The following is a 16,090-nucleotide window of genomic DNA, read 5'->3' as shown; positions in this document are numbered from 1 at the left end:
ATACTTACACGCAATTTTAAAGCATTAACTAAGAACGAATTGGCGAGACAAGACAGGGGTGAAACCAGTTAGGAGAATCTAAAAAAGGAGGGAAACATAGACAAAGGGAGGAAGTAAGGTGACACAGGACAGAAAAGGGCAGGGAACGTCAAAATAAAACAGGAACCAGAACAAACCTAAGACCATGGCAATGACTTTTTTATTTACTTTGAGATCAGGATTTAGTCTCTTGCACTAGATATTTAATAGTGGAGTGAGTCATTTTTAAACATTTACCAACTTCAGCACTTTTGTTGATGATTCTGGTAATGAAGTACATGAGTAGAACACCGTCACAACAGAGAAGTGAATCTCAGCATTGGTCTCATTATTGTTATGCATGCACTTACTGTAATAATGAAAATGAGATATTTCAGTGAAGTGGTGCAACTCTTCAGACTGAGCACTGCGCCAATATGATCATTTCGAAAGTGAATCTATCTGTGAAGTTGCAAGGTTTTTCTTTGAAAATTCAGTCAAGTTGTGACTAAATGTCCTGCCAGCTCCCACAATTCAACTTGCACTTCACGGTTGTTGATTTGACAAGTCGTCGGCCTCCAAATGACAAGTTATTTTGTTTTGCAGGCTGAAAATCCCAATAAATAGGACGTAGAACATTATTTTCAGGTTCTCCACATGACACCCCCCCCCCCCACTGAGCCACTGGGTTCAGATGCGGTTACATACTTAAGTGTTGGTGTAATCAGCCCAAAACTGAGGGAAGTTCAAGTCAGAACAACTAACTGAGCAAAACAATGAACCCAAACAAGAATTGGAACACTTCCCTGCAGTTTTAAAGCATTAACAAAGGACTAATCAGTCTCCAGAGCGGCGCAGTTGGTTGTCTTTTTGGTTCAGATCAGTGGTGTGAGAATAATGACCCAGTTGGTATGTAAAACCTAATAAACGGCAGCCATCGACTGAAGCGTTGCAGGTGGCCCTTCCAGTTCTCACGGTGATTCAGTCAGTGAAAGGGGTTTACGCGCCTCACCTGCAGTTGTTGTGCCGCATGCCTATAAACTGATGTATGTTTACGATTAATTTTATGAGAATTAATCGCAGAGACGTGTCAGATCTCGCTCCAGTTGTGCTCCATTTGACCTGCATTTACGTTTGGATTCTTGGCTGTTGTTAGGATATGACACACATATAGTGGCTTCTAGATTCAACCACCGACCGACTGCAGACAATACTGACTAAATCAACAGGCCATGCTCTGATAAATATGAAGAAAGAGCCAGATTTGGTGGCTGACTTCCAGCTGGAATCTAACTATGACTGACATGTTTGTCATATCGTAAAGGGGTTAAGGATAACCTCTGTGACGCACCGTGAAGGAGACGGATGCAACGATTAAATTTCTGTTCAATCTCTCTTTTTATAGTTGCACTTTTCATTAAAACAGCTCCCAAGTCGTACTGTACTTGTCTTCACCCGAAAAGGAAATTGCCTATATAAGGGAAAGTGGGAACGATTTCACAACCATCTCGACTCTGTTTTCGTAAACCAAATGAATCCATCATCAATCCAAAGCTTACAGCTGCTTCTTTTGCTGCCAAATGCAATTACAAACAAATGCGAGCTTGCTTATACAGATGATGTCTTGGCTCTTTGTGATGATCCCAGAGAGAGAGGAAAGGTAAAACAAAACATGGTTTACATGGCGGTAACAAGCAAGGAAGACAAACAGAAGAGAAAACGATCCGGTGTCTTACCGACTCAAATGAGGCATTGAGATGTACTGCAGTTACATGTGTAGAATAGAAAATAAAACTGGGGGAAATGCAAAACCATCAATAAAAGCGATGAATGAACAAAGTGATTGAGTAGATTTAAGGATTTTAAACCTGCTGCTTTAGCTTCTAGCCTAGTGTAGTATTTTGTTAGAGGGAGGGTTCTGTTTATATTAAATGAAGCTGATTGATGCACCACAGTGATTCACCTCTGAGGCCTGAAGGTAAATGGTTTAATCCGGTCTAAAACTGCACTCGAAAGAGTCTTTCAAGGAATCTTTTCCCAGCATGTCATTAAATACACAGCAAGATTTAAAAAATGTCATTTATTGATGTCGATAAACCTTGCAAAGCTGCAAACATTATTTTAATAAGTTAAGGTGAGAGAAAGAGAATTGTTAGACCAACTTTGTTTAATTGGTAACACAACTGAATTAGGTACATCTAAATTAACTTAACAAGTAATATTAATGCCACTGGTGGAAGTTAGATGTACTTAAATCATTTGATTCATCTCAGATGAGCAACTTGTATTGCTGCAACTTAATTTTAAGGAAAGTCAATTTCAAGTTCCCAATTTTTCCAACTCACATATTTGCTTTATCTGAATGTAAAATGTTCATTATGATTTTAATCACTAAAAATTGTGTTTTATACTTATTTTGTAGTGGTTAAATCCTTAATATTAAAGGTAGTTACTATAAATACTAACTTTTTCACCACTTTATCAAATGCATTTTGAAGAATTCTAACAATAGTAAATAATTCAATGATTTAGATAAAACTTTAAGTTGAAAACATTGTTTTGATGAGTTGGTTTACGTAATAATAATGTTAATGATTGCATCAGCTTAATATTGTGTATAGTTTGAACTTAAATAGTTTAATAGTAGTTAAACAGTCGATTTTCAAGTTGAAGTAACTTTTTGAAACTGGCTTGAAAACTACACTTTTCTTGACCAGTCAGGATTTCAAATCCTTGATCCCAATCGCCAACTCAAAGTTCCATCCATCCATCCATTCTCTATACACCGCTTTATCCTCACTAGGGTCATGGGGGGTGCTGGAGTCTATCCCAGCTGACTCAGGTGAAGGCAGGGGACACCCTGGACAGGTCACCAGTCTGTCACAGGGCTACATATACAGACACACAATCACACTCACATTCACACCTACGGACAATTTAGAGCAGGGGTGTCAAGATCCGTTCCTGGAGGGCCACTATCCTGCATGTTTTAGATGTTTCCCTCTTCCAACACACCTGATTCAAATGATCAGGCTCGTTATCAGGCTTCTGCCGAGCTTGATGATAAGCTGATCATTTGAATCAGGTGTGTTGGAAGAGGGAAACATCTAAAACATGCAGGATAGTGGCCCTCCAGGAACTGAGTTTGACACCCCTGATTTAGAGTAACCAATTAACCTCAGCATGTTTTTGGACTGTGGGAGGAAGCCGGAGTACCCGGAGAAAACCCACGCATGCAGAGGGAGAACATGCAAACTCCATGCAGAAAGATCCCAGACCCACCAAACATTATTTACATGAGTTGGATCAACATAAAAAGGCAACTGTTGGACCAACACAAATTAATTTGTTTAATTAGTAACATGCAATTAAATTAAGTTTATCACAATAAGCTGATAAGTAAAAACAGCACCGGTTTAGGTTCAATCCACTTAAATCATTTGATTCCTCTCAGATTAAAAGCCTGATTGTTACATCTTAATTTTAAGTTAACTTGAAGTTTCCATATTTTCTATTTTCAGTGTCTGTTTTACCCAAACATGGTTAAAAATTGTAAAAAAAAAAAAATCTGCAGAAAAAATGCAGTAAACGTGCATGTCAAATGCACATTATGAGCAGTAAACCTAATTTTTCACTTTCACTGCAATTAGACCACCAATTAAAAGGGACAAAATGTACTTTCGAGTTGATGGAATCTTTTCTAGAGCGTACCGATCTTTCTTCCTTTCAAAGCCTCTTTCGATACAGAAGTTGTGTTTTGTCACAGAGAACATCATTAAATGCATCCCTCATCATTTAATAGTGCAGCTGAAACACGTCCCAAGAGGACACGATAAAGGGGATTTTCACACCAAATGATGTTGAGCAATAACCTAAATAAACAGCAAGTTAGGACTTCTTCTTGGCTCGTGTTCGGACTGTTACGAGTCACTCTCTGTCTTCTCCTGCCCACACAAAGTGAACACATTCCTGTCCAAACAGGCTGCATAGTGAGGGTTCCCAAGTTTTATTGCAACACATGAAGCTTATCATTGTGCCAATTGCTGATCAGAAGCTCGGCAGGTGCGTGCAGACACTGGCAGCTAAATTACGAGGTAGTGGAAAGAAGCAAAAAGAGTGAAGCCTGGCACAGGGATGCTAATGTACCCTGGAGGGGAACAAGGGGGTGAAGGGAGGTGAATGGAAACTCAGGGACCAGTATGAGAAGTTTTGCTGTCACAGTCTCAGAGGAGCTGAAGAAAATCACGAATGATTAGTCGTGAGCTCTTTTACCGAAAGGGCTTGAGATTGTTCCAAAATCAGCCTCTGAGGAATTGCCCAAGAGTCAAAGTTGCATTGAACTTCGGGGACTTACAAGTGAACACGAAACCGCTCAACACCCAGCAGGAATCTCTGCACAAACACTGAATGCAGCAGAAAGTTACATTATCTTGTAATAACATGCCTCCTGCTGGAAGGAAAGAGGCAGAAAAGAAAGAAAGCATCAGAGAGGAGCCTGCTTAAAATTGAAAATACTTGTATTTTGATTAAGAAATCTGTTTTTTGTTTACAGAGTGGCATGGAGTTCAGACCAGCATCCCTCAAGCATGAGTGAAAATATTGCCTTAAAGCACAAGCAAACAGAAATGAGCAGAATTTGACTCAAATTGTGCAAAATTCACAACAATGCTTGTGCTTCACAACATTTTCTGCGTTTACAACCACAGCAAAAAGGCATTTTAGGCATCAGTTGTTGTAATTAAAACACACAGAGACATTTTAAATGGTGGCAGACTAGTTTTCAATTAAATTCGGTCTGAATTTTACTCTGAACTTTATTTTCTCCTTTACGTTTATGACCGAGCTTGTTCTCTGCGTGTTATTAGGATTACAGGTGGCCTCGGATTAGTTCAGAAGATTCATGCTCTGACTCAGAGGGATTGGAAGATGCTGATGGTCATTCACCGATTAATGGATGTTTTGCGTCAGTGACAAGGAGGGAAAGCCGCAGCTAATTACTTGCTGTAGTTTATCAGCACTAATTGGCTTACGCTGTGGGGGGAACCTGACCTCCGCTCTGACCTCGACCTCCAGGTGTTTCCTACTTCGGCTCACATTTAACAGAAAAGCTGTGAGGATTAACGCAGCCGGTAGTGAATGAACGGATGTCAGTGAGAGGGTGAGCACACCAGAAGGACGTAACACAACGCAAGTTTAAGAAAGCTGGGCTTAACAAAACCTAAGCAGAGAGAATGAATATTAGGTTTGTGATTCTCTTTGTTAACCAGGTTTTCTTCATCAGGTTTTGTCCTCACATAAAAAGGGGCATCTGATGCAACAATTGACTCTTTTCTGCACAGAACTGACCAATCATGTGCCGCCTACTTCAGTCAAGAGGCTGTTATGCTGGAGAGCTATGACGAATTTAAGAATTTATTCAGTAAAAAGCGCTGCTACTGCAAATGACGCCGAACCCAGAAAACACTGCAGCGGCCGATTTCTAACATTACACACCCCCTGTCAAAAGTTTTGAGACGGGTTCTAATTTATTTCAATGAGAAAGTGTCTCAAAACTTTTGACAGGAGGTGTAGCTGCACATGGGACTGCATTCAGGTCCAACACTGTCCCATAATGAAGGAAACGTGGAAGCAGTTTTAGTTTTTGGCCAAATCACAGTGAAATTAATGTCACTGATTGAAGTAGATTCATGCATTTTCTAATCTGTGTTCCATCAGCTGCAACAATAAAATGTAAAACAAGTTAGAAGTAAACCAGGGCCAAACATACACTGTAAAAAGTGTGTCTAAGCTGTAGTTGAATTATCTTTCATTCATGTTTTATCAGCTTAAAATAGAATTTTGTCTATTTAATTTCGTATTCCGTCAAAATTAGGTTTAGAGCTTCTATAGCAGTAAAGAAGATGCTTCAGCTCACCTGCCGACTTCTTCCAGTAAGATTACAGAAAAAAGAAAAGGAAAGAACTAGTAATAACAAAGTCATGTTTTACATTTCATAGTTGGGCAAAGCAAATATGTAAAAATTGTAAACTTAGAGTGGCAGCAACTCAGTTTTAAAGGGAATCAAATTATTCAAGCATATGTGGTTTAAAGCAGAGGGATTGATATGACTTAGTTTGGATAAACCCAGTTGAACTGCATCATTAAAGCTGGTCCAGCAGTGAAACATCCATTTCCTGCATCACTGACTGAATGCATGTCTGGCTCCTTTACAGTTTGCCTGCTGGAACTGCATGGAATCATTCATTGGGAAAATAAACGTACAGCTCTGCAGGTTTACAGATGAAATAATCTGAGTCGTTCATACAAAATACAATCTGGTAAAGATCTGCTGAAAGGATGGCGGTTCTTCCAGCTGATTTAAACTCTCGAACTCTGAGCAGAACCTCCTCCAGAGCTGTGTAGCATTGGTTACCATGGTGATCTAGCAGGTTAAACCTCTGACTATAGGCTCAGTTTATTCATCTTGCTTCATCCTGCAGCCCTCAGATCTTTCCCGTTATAGTACGGCGCACACAGCGGAGGGGTTGTGTTTGTCCACGGCTGTAGCGGAGCACTTGAACTCATTGGGGTGAAGCACAGAATAACCCACGGCCTCCACCGACCTCCTCTTCTGGACCCGGTGGAGGAGGATCCGGTAGGTTCCCGTCAGAGGGCTCCTGCCGTCTAAGCAGGGATTGTTCTGGAAATGAACGGTCACGACGCCCAGGTCTGACATCAGATCCTTCACCTCCTGCTCCTCCACACACAGAGCCTGGTCGGGCTTAGCAAAGTGGGCCGGAGACAGCGGCAGCGGGGCGTAAGGCTGAGGGTATTCAATCCCCTTCAGCCAGTCGCTGCTTATGATCTGTGCGAGGGTGGTTCTGTCGATGGGAACCTGCCGAAGCATCCCTTTAATGACCAGCTGGCAGGGGTCGGGCACGTAGGCAGGGATGCTGTAGGAGCCCTGGAGGATGCAGCGCTTCAGCCGGCTCATGTTGTCTCCGTAAAAGGGCAAAGTCGCCGTCACCATGAAGTACAGGAGGATACCTAAAGCCCAGACATCCGAGTAGCGTCCGATGTAGCCCTTGTCTTTATAGAGCTCGGGGGCGGCGTACGGTGGAGAACCGCAGAAGTTGGTGAGCGGCTCGTTGGCGCTGCTCTCAGCGCTGAAGCCGAAGTCTCCGACCTTGATGCAGTAGCTGGTCGTGTAGAAGATGTTCTCTGGTTTAATGTCTCTGTGGACGATGTTGCTGTCGTGCTGAAATTCACACAAGAGTGGGCAGGTTTAATGGGAAGTTTTACTTTAGAGCAAAAAGTGTTATTAACCCCTAAAACAACACCCAAACTGCAGGAGTTTGAGTCTAATAAAGGCATTTCTGGTTTAATTCTGCACTTGTACTCCTAGTTTCTCAGTGTTTTCCGTCATCTTTCTGTACTGCAGTCATTTAAAAAAGACATTTCAAGAAGCAGTAGATACAACAAGAGTTTTCTCCACCTTCTATATGTGCTCTGTATTTGCCGTTGATTATGTGAATAAGCGAAAGTTTAATTATCACTATTATTGAGACTACAGCAATTAAGCATTTTATTGCACCAATAATGTTATATTCAGTTGGAAAATAGAAAATATTGAAATGTTTAACTTACTTTCTAGACACTTATAGGTATAAAAATATAGCTTCCTCACATTATAAATAAACAAAACCCTGTAAAGAACAATAAAAACAAAACAAAAACAACTCTTAAAAACAGTGGGGTATTTTAACAATCATAAACGGCAAAAACTTGTGAAAATATCTGTAAAATAATTATAATTCCAGCAGGTTTAAATACAGTAAGAATATTACAAGTTTATGAACAAATGTGATTAAAAAATGAATAATAACCTGTAAAACTACAGAAGCAGGAGAATATAACAGTTAAATGATTATCTACCATTCTGTTGTCCTCAATATACATTTATTTTAAATAACAGCAAACATTAATAAAATTATCTTAATTTTGGCTAATTTAAATACAGTACATATTAGCGTACCTGTATGATATTTATCTAGAAACTTGTTTGTTTAATTTATATTTCCAGTTTTATTCATTATTCCCGTCACTTCATCAAACATAAGATAAAGTAAAAACTTCAGGACAAAGATTTTAAAATCTATAATTTATACGTAACTTTTAAGTTGCAAATATTATTTTGACATAATTATGTTGCATCAATTTAATATTGTGTATAATTTCAACTCAAATTTCTTTGTTCGTGATTTAAAACTAAATTTAAGTTGAAATAGGCTGAATTTTTCTTCACCTTGAAGTCAAGATTTCAAATCCTCTCCCCTTCCTGCGTAACGATGGAGCAACTTTGTTTTTTTAAAATTTACCAGTTTCAAAATGTGTGTTCATAATTATGGTAATTAAGTACACAAAAGCATTAAAAAACACTTATGAATACTGTTTGAAATGCTTCATTTTTACGAGTAACTGAATGAAAAACTTGTATTTATGCTACCAACAATAAAGCAATTAAAAAAACTTTTGATTTCAGAGGAAATGCTGATATTTAACTCAAAAAAATTAATGCAAACAGTTTTTTGTTGAGCCTAGGCATCATTTATTTTACAGCGTCCTGGAAACCACTTTGGCACAACTGCTTCAAATGTGTCGTATAAAAACTCTGACTCAACACAACCAGTCCGAGTTCACCTTTTGTTTCACTTTTATCTGTCGTCTCGTCACATATTTTCCCATCACCTCGCTGCTGGCGGCAACATCCGCCCTGTCACAATATTTACTGCTGATGATTTATGGACGGGGCTCACCATGTGCTTGATGGCAGACACCACTTGTGCGAACACCAGCTTGGTCTCCAGGTCGCCGAGTTTCCCCCTGGTGGTGACTCTGGAGAACAGGTCTCCTCCGCTGCCGTACTCCATCACCAGGTAGAGCTTCCGGCTGCTCTCCACCACCTCGTACAGACGAACTATGTTGGGGTGACACAGCTTCTCCATGCAGGCGATCTCAGACGAAGTGAACGCCTGATTCTTCTTCTCCAGACGCACTTTGTCCACGATTTTAACGGCGACCCTCTCTGAAGGCAGAAGAGGAAGTGGCGTCATTTTAAAGAGGGCCTGAGACACACTTAAGAGGTTTGAAAAAGATATTAAGATTGATGTGACATGAGGAGGCAGAAAGAATTTACTTCTGGCAGCTGATTTAATTGCAGGATTATTCGAAGGAATGACAAAAATGTGGATAAGACCGAGAGCCCCCCCCTGCAAACACTCAGCAGCATGCAGGTGTAATTTTCACAAAAGCATCTCAGCAGAAATCACAATCGCAGCTTGAGGTCGGGAGGATTTGCAGCGATCAGAAAGGCTCATTCAGGACTTCAGGTTTCAGCTTCTGGCATTAAAATTATCCACAAACATGCAGCAATATTTATTTACAACTAAAATCCCCTTAAAGTCAAAGTATGTGCACAAAACAGCACAAAAGACAAAGTGTGGGTAAGACAGACTGGAAAGTTGAATATTAAACAAAACAAACAAAAAAAGTCAGTTTCAGACAGAAATATCGAAAGAAAAACATAAAAGTATGTTGGATTATGGTGACATTTTAAACATGAAAGCATTGCTGTTTATCATTCTGCATTTATTACTTGTGTATAACACTCATCATTTTTAGCTTTATGCTAATGCTAGGTGGCCCTCTGTAAAATGTGATTTTCTTTTATTTATAAGGATCTTACTGGTTATAATGTGGCTCTTACCATATCTTCTCTTATATAAAACATCTTAGTTTATTGTATCTTATCTTTGCATAACTTATCTCAACATAGCTGAATTTAGCTTAACTGATCTTAACTTAACTTAGCATAACTTAGCTTAACTTGTCTTGTCATATTTTATCATATCTTAGCTTAACTCGGCATAACTGAACAACTTAATTTCACTTATCTCCTGCATCTACAACCTGGATTAACATGCAGACAGTTTATTTTTATTTTTATCCTTTGGAAAAGTCGGGTTTTTATTTTCATTTTAGTTTTTTTTCCCAGTGTTTTCTTGTTTTAGTTGATTCATTTGCTTTCCTAAACTGTAAAGCTCTAATTAACATTCTTATAGTCATCCAAGTTTCTTCTTTTATTTTCCTCCTTGTCCTCCACACCTCAACGTGCTCAGAGTTCAGCTGGACATTAAATGAAGGTTGCATGAGCATCAGTAAATCTACATTTCTGACCTTTCGTTAAGGCGTGGACGCCCAGCTTGACGGTGGAGAAGTTCCCCTGCCCGATCTCCCCCCTCAGCTCGTAGAAACCGACCCTTCTGCCGAGCGTCATTTCATTGATGATCCTCTCGTTGTGGGCCATGTCATAGACGACCTTCTCAAACGGAGTCTGCTTCATCCTTTCTTCTTCGGTCAGCAGAGGGACAGAAGTAGTCGCAGATGAGGACGAGGGTTTCGCTGCTTTTTCATGCTTTGGAGATTCATCTTTGGGCTTTTTGCTCAGTTTCTGCTTCTGCCATAGTCGCGTTTTTAAGCCTTGAAAAGAAATAAAAAGGAGTTTGAGTGAAAGAAATCAGGCAGCAGCACCGTTGGACTGTGTGAAACTGCAGAAATATGACAGTAAATGCATTTTTTAGTTAGTATTACGCTTATTTTTGGCTTTGTTATCAGCTATAAACTGTTTGACTCTTCTAAAATTGAGTCCGCAGACAAGTAGTGTGACTGTTCTGTTCACTGCTAATAAGATTAACCTGGATGCCCATTTACATGACCCCAAATAAACATCTAGCCTTTTACATAACCCCTTATCAGGACTTTATGCAAGTTGTCTGCTGACCAAAATCACAATATTAATAATAGTAACTGTATTTATATAGCAATTTATTTAAAAAAAGAGTTTCTAAAGCGCTTCAGTCACAATGCAAAAGAATAAACTGAAAAAAAAAGTTACTCAGGAAGACGTTTGAATAACAGGACAAACAGAAAAGTAAAAAAGTACAACATAAAATGGCGAAATAAAGTAAAACCTGGTAAAAGATTTACTAAAACACACCAAATATAATTATGAAAGGATCAAAAATGCCCAAATGAGGAAGAAGAACGAGCAGAATAGAGGAAAAAGGACGATAAAAACATTAAAAGCAAGGGTGAAAATAATAACAGCAATAATTAATAAAGAAAACTGTTAAAAAATATATAATTGTAAAAGAATAAAATGAACAAATAAATAGGATGACATAAATACATTGCTTTTACAAGTAAGTAAATAACATTAATACAGATTTTAATTGATTTTCTAAGGATAAATGTGTACTAATGTAATATAATTTCATTATAGACATAAAAAACCCCTCAGATGTATGAATAAACTACCATTAGGTCTGTCCTTAGGATGCTATTTTCTTTGTAATTTACTTGCAAAACTCAGCAAAACACAGCATCTCTCCTTAATTAGTCATACTTTAGAGTCTCAACTATAATATTAAGTTAGTTCGAATAATCTCCACAATTATTAATACTAAGTATTTATTATGTACTACTGTAGTCAGGTGAAGTGGCTTTTTATACACTCTTTGTAAGGTTTAAATCGTGATTTTGTAAATTATTCACGTAAATTCACATCTTAAAAAACACTGTAAGACTTTAACTCCAATATTTACACAAATTAGATTAATTCTTTATTTTACTGATAAAGACTTTGGTACAGGAGTTTAAAGGTTTTAAATGTTATTTCACTGACTAACATCAGTGTTGCGTCTACCGTTTTATTAGTTTTGGAGATCTCCATAGTTGATATATTTTTGGATCTTGCTAAATCAGCTCCGACATGCATGTTTTCATTTTTGATAAAGCACAAAAGCAGGATACGTTGGTGTTTCCTGTTGTTTCACTCTTCTGGGAAACTCAAGTCTTATTACTTGGAAACGGTTGTTCAGAGTCATCTTTTGTTTTCTTAAATTTTCTCTTGATTTTTCTCCAACAGGACGATGTGTCGACTTTCATGCCGACCTTGTGCGGCGTTCGAGTTGTTTTTCCAGGAAGCTGCTGAATGTGTTGCATAAAGAGAAACGACAATGAGGTCAGATGTCAGTCTATTCGGATCCTGTGTGGGCGCCTTACAGAGAACATAATCTGTTAAATGGCCGCACATGTGATGAATCAGTTGTTTAAACAATAAAGCAGCCGGTGATAAACTGCCAATGATGAACTCTGACAAACTTCAGTAAACCTGCAGTTTAATGTCACTGTGCCTCCTTCTGGTCGCTGTGGGTTAAATTCAGCTGATCTTCTGCTCGGTTCTCAGAATGGCCTGGATTAGCGGCTGCTTTTAGTGGGTCGCTCCTGAATGTGAAAGTTTATTTATAGGAAACTAAACCAGGCAGACCAGACTGAATTAACAGAGCTGCTAAATTAAGGTTCCGTTTATCACAGACCATTTAACTCTTCAAGAAAGGCTTTATAACACCAGCTTTCAAAAATAAGACAGAACACATATTCCCTTATAACGTTTGATTTATTGATACGTTCTGGTGCATGCAATTAAAAAGGCACACAGAGAAAAAAACTATATTTTTTAAATCAGTTTTTAACTGTGATTTTAAGCAGAATTTCCAGTTATTTTATAGATTTGTTCAATTACAGATAATAACTCCTAAAATTAAAGAACAGATGAATGAATGTGAATGTTAGTTTTTGTCACCTTACATTGTTTTACAGTATTTAAATCATCCCCAAAAAAATCAATATTTCACAGATATTTATGATATTTTATGTTAATTATAAAAAAAATTCAGGATCGGAAAATGATAATTTTCATAGTTTCAACCTCCAGTATTTATACATTTACAAATCATTTTTGTGCATTTTTTAATTAAAAAAACAAAAAAATACAATTTTTTATAGTATTTTAATTTGCTAAAATATTATTTTGCAGAGAGTGTTAGTTTCACGATTTATATTATTATTATTATTGTTATTATTATTTATTGCTGCCAGATTTTCATTTTTTAATGAACTTTAAAAAATATTTATTTTTTAACAGTGTGTGCTGTAAATAAAACCACCCTGCCTTGCCTAAAAAATAAGTGCATTAATTTAATTAATAAGCAAAAAATTATCATAGTGAATATTTAAAGCTTTTGCAGCCACAAAATGTTGCTTTATTTGCACGTGCAGAAGAAAATTCATAAAGATGTTTTATTATTCAGTAGCTGATCAGTCATTAATAACTTCAGAATAAAATGGCACACTAAAGTACAACTAACACAACATCTATGTGCTTTAAAGGGAACAATATACGTATAAAAGTTGGTGATCAGATAATAAATGCTAATATGGGTTTCTCAGTTTATAAATGAACAAGTTGTTAATGGAAACTTTTTTTTTTTTTTTACAATAACCAGTCCTACAGATGATTTAAAGCTCTAAAAAGACGAAGCACATGTCCTGCTGAGAGACGGACGGTAAAGGGAACTAATCTTTATAACTGATATAAAACATTATTATTAATTTTACAAAGCTGCAGTGAGTTAAACATTCTAAAAAGTATAAATCAGGTGTTTTACCTGGTAGCTGTGGGTCCTTCATGGTCGTCTCTCAGGCTCCAACACCTGACTGTGACTGAACATGTGAATGGAACCTCAGAGGACTAAAGGACTCCAACTCAATCCTATTAACGGAGCGTATTAGCGGACGGCTCATTACAGCCTCTGATACAAAGTGACACCATGGAAACTGCAAACGCATCTTCAAAGAGGGAAATAATCACACCTCATATTGGCTCCACACACTCAAACATGTTTTTCTACTAAATTACAGTAAAATACTGCAAATATTCTACACTGCTACTGTTTTTAAAGTACTCTGCATTAAAATATGGGGTTTGTTGTGTCATACTGTGACTATTTTTCCAATATTATACTGGATTTATATAGCAGCGCAATTGCAATCAACATTACCTGTAGTTAACTTTCAGCTACAATATTTCTTCTATTAAAATTAATGTAAACTGCAGACAAATACACTACCAAAAGTTTGGACACACCTCTTCATTGAATGCTTTTTATTTATTTGTATTATTTTTCACATTGTAGATTAATGCTGAAGATTAACACTTTTTTGTTTCCAACTTAATTCTCTTATAGTTCTGATATCTTTTGTATTAATCTACAATGTATAATGTATAATGTATGTACAATGTATAATATAATTAAATCAAAATAATTAAATGAGAAGGAGTGTACAAACTTTTAACTGGTAGTGTACGACAAATAAAAATTTGTTTTCAATCTTTATCATTTAGAATATCTATAAAAATTCCCCTATCTCCGGGTATCATTGTAAAGTTAACAACAATAATATACTTAGCTGCTTAGATCAAGTCATTAGTTTAAACAGTTCTTTATTAATTGCTATGTGAACAGATGTTTAATTCGCAATTTATACAGTAGCTAGATGTTAGTGGTCATTCTTGTTTTTGAATTCAAAAAACAACCAATTTTACAGTTAAAACAGTTGAAATTGACCATTTTTTAAAAAAATAAAGCAACACACTACTGTTTGAATTTTACAGTTTTTTTTTAAAGTAATATATTAAATATTGCATATTTGTTGCAGGTCAGAATCTGTCCTGTTTTTTTTTTTTTTTTTAACGGTACCAGACAACTGCATTAAACTTTATTGATAAGAAGGTTTTGTTTTTTGTTTTTTTTTTAAAAACAGGAAATGGAGCTCAACTCTTTCCTGTAAGAATTATTTCCAGCTGCATTTCAACCAAAATAAAGCCATCAACTATGAGCCTATTGTTCACCAGCCCCAAACAGCAAACATGCAAAGACCAAAAAACTAGAAAATATTCTACCACGTCTGTCTTTAAGAGTAGATTTTTAATGCCTACCTCAAGAGCTGGTGGAGACCAAAACTCCAGAAAAATCAGGCCTGTGATTTGCAATCACTACTCAGGATGAGCCTCTGGAAACTGATTAACATTTACTGACTGTGTATTGTCAAAACCTGAGGTGCAGTCTCTTGACACAGACATTAATAAGAGTTGGGGGGGGGGGGGGGGGTTTCTACAGGTTGAAGTTGAAAAAAACCTCCTGTTGGGAGTGGAAGCCACTCCTCTTGCTGCGGGGGTGAAGATGGACAGTGGTCTGTTGGATGAGTGTCAGGAGGCGATGATGTAGTTGAGGCCTCTCTCTGGGTCCCTTGTTGTCCTTGATCTGTTGGATGAGGGGCAGGAGGTGGTGATGTAGTTGAGGCCTCTCTCTGGGTCCCTTGTTGTCCTTGATCTGTTGGATGAGGGGCAGGAGGTGGTGATGTAGTTGTGGCCCCTTCCTGGGTCCCTTGTTGTCCTTGATCTGTTGGATGAGGGGCAGGAGGTGATGACGTAGTTGAGGCCTCTTCCTGGGTTCCTTGTTGTCCTTGGCCAGTCCTTATCTCCAGCAGTAACAGTTCTTCTCCAGCGTGCTGTGCAATCTGTTGTTCTTTTGAATGTCCTTGGCTTTTATCTCTGACCGTGGCTGGTGTCTGACGCACGGAGTAGAAAATGTTTGAGCACAGTAGCAGCAGTCCTGATCTGTTTCGACAGGCCTCCTCGTCCTTGACGGTGGTGCTAAATAGCTGTCTGTTAGCCTTCTCTTGTCCACTGCTTTGAATCACCGGTAGAGTGGTCTCATTTCCATAATGTCCATTAACCTCCATATTCACTTCCAATCGGTGCATTTTCATTTCCAGAACTATTATCTTCTGGAGGACTTTGTGATAATCATTCTTGTAAACAGGAGGCATCTTGCTGCTAGTTAGCACTTGTTACTATCTCAGAACGACGGGCCGGCTGCCCAGACACAAGTCTAGTACACATGCTGATACTACTTCTACGACTCTAACAGCTATTTATACTACTACTGCTGCTTGTACTTTTCGTATTACTACTACTGTTTGTACAGCTATACTACAGCTACTATTAATCGTCTGGTATTTGGTTGTCCAGCTGTTAGGTCGTGTTAGTGTTTTGCTAGTGGCTAACTAGTTAGCTCTCATAGACTCTCAACAAGATTTAATAATGAAAAAAGAGCCAAAAACTATTCTT

General features: G+C 37.9%; 1 protein-coding gene across 1 annotated transcript in view; it reads right to left on the bottom strand.

Moving 5' to 3' along the window:
- Positions 1-4,517: 4,517 nt before the first annotated feature.
- The window catches only part of LOC110955575 (serine/threonine-protein kinase NIM1), a 28,054-nt gene continuing 16,481 nt past the window's right edge, over positions 4,518-16,090 (bottom strand). The window contains exons 3-5 of the mRNA XM_051947681.1: positions 10,234-10,536; positions 8,814-9,082; positions 4,518-7,255 (exon numbers count right to left, since the gene is read on the bottom strand). Of these exons, the coding sequence (XP_051803641.1) occupies positions 6,515-7,255; positions 8,814-9,082; positions 10,234-10,536 (1,313 nt within the window). The 3' untranslated portion in view covers positions 4,518-6,514. The remainder of the gene's footprint in view (positions 7,256-8,813; positions 9,083-10,233; positions 10,537-16,090) is intronic.

Source organism: Acanthochromis polyacanthus, chromosome 4 (assembly GCF_021347895.1).
Source record: "Acanthochromis polyacanthus isolate Apoly-LR-REF ecotype Palm Island chromosome 4, KAUST_Apoly_ChrSc, whole genome shotgun sequence".
NCBI lineage: Eukaryota > Metazoa > Chordata > Actinopteri > Pomacentridae > Acanthochromis > Acanthochromis polyacanthus.
Note: the sequence above shows the minus strand (reverse complement) of the source record. Positions and strands in the feature narration are given on the sequence as shown.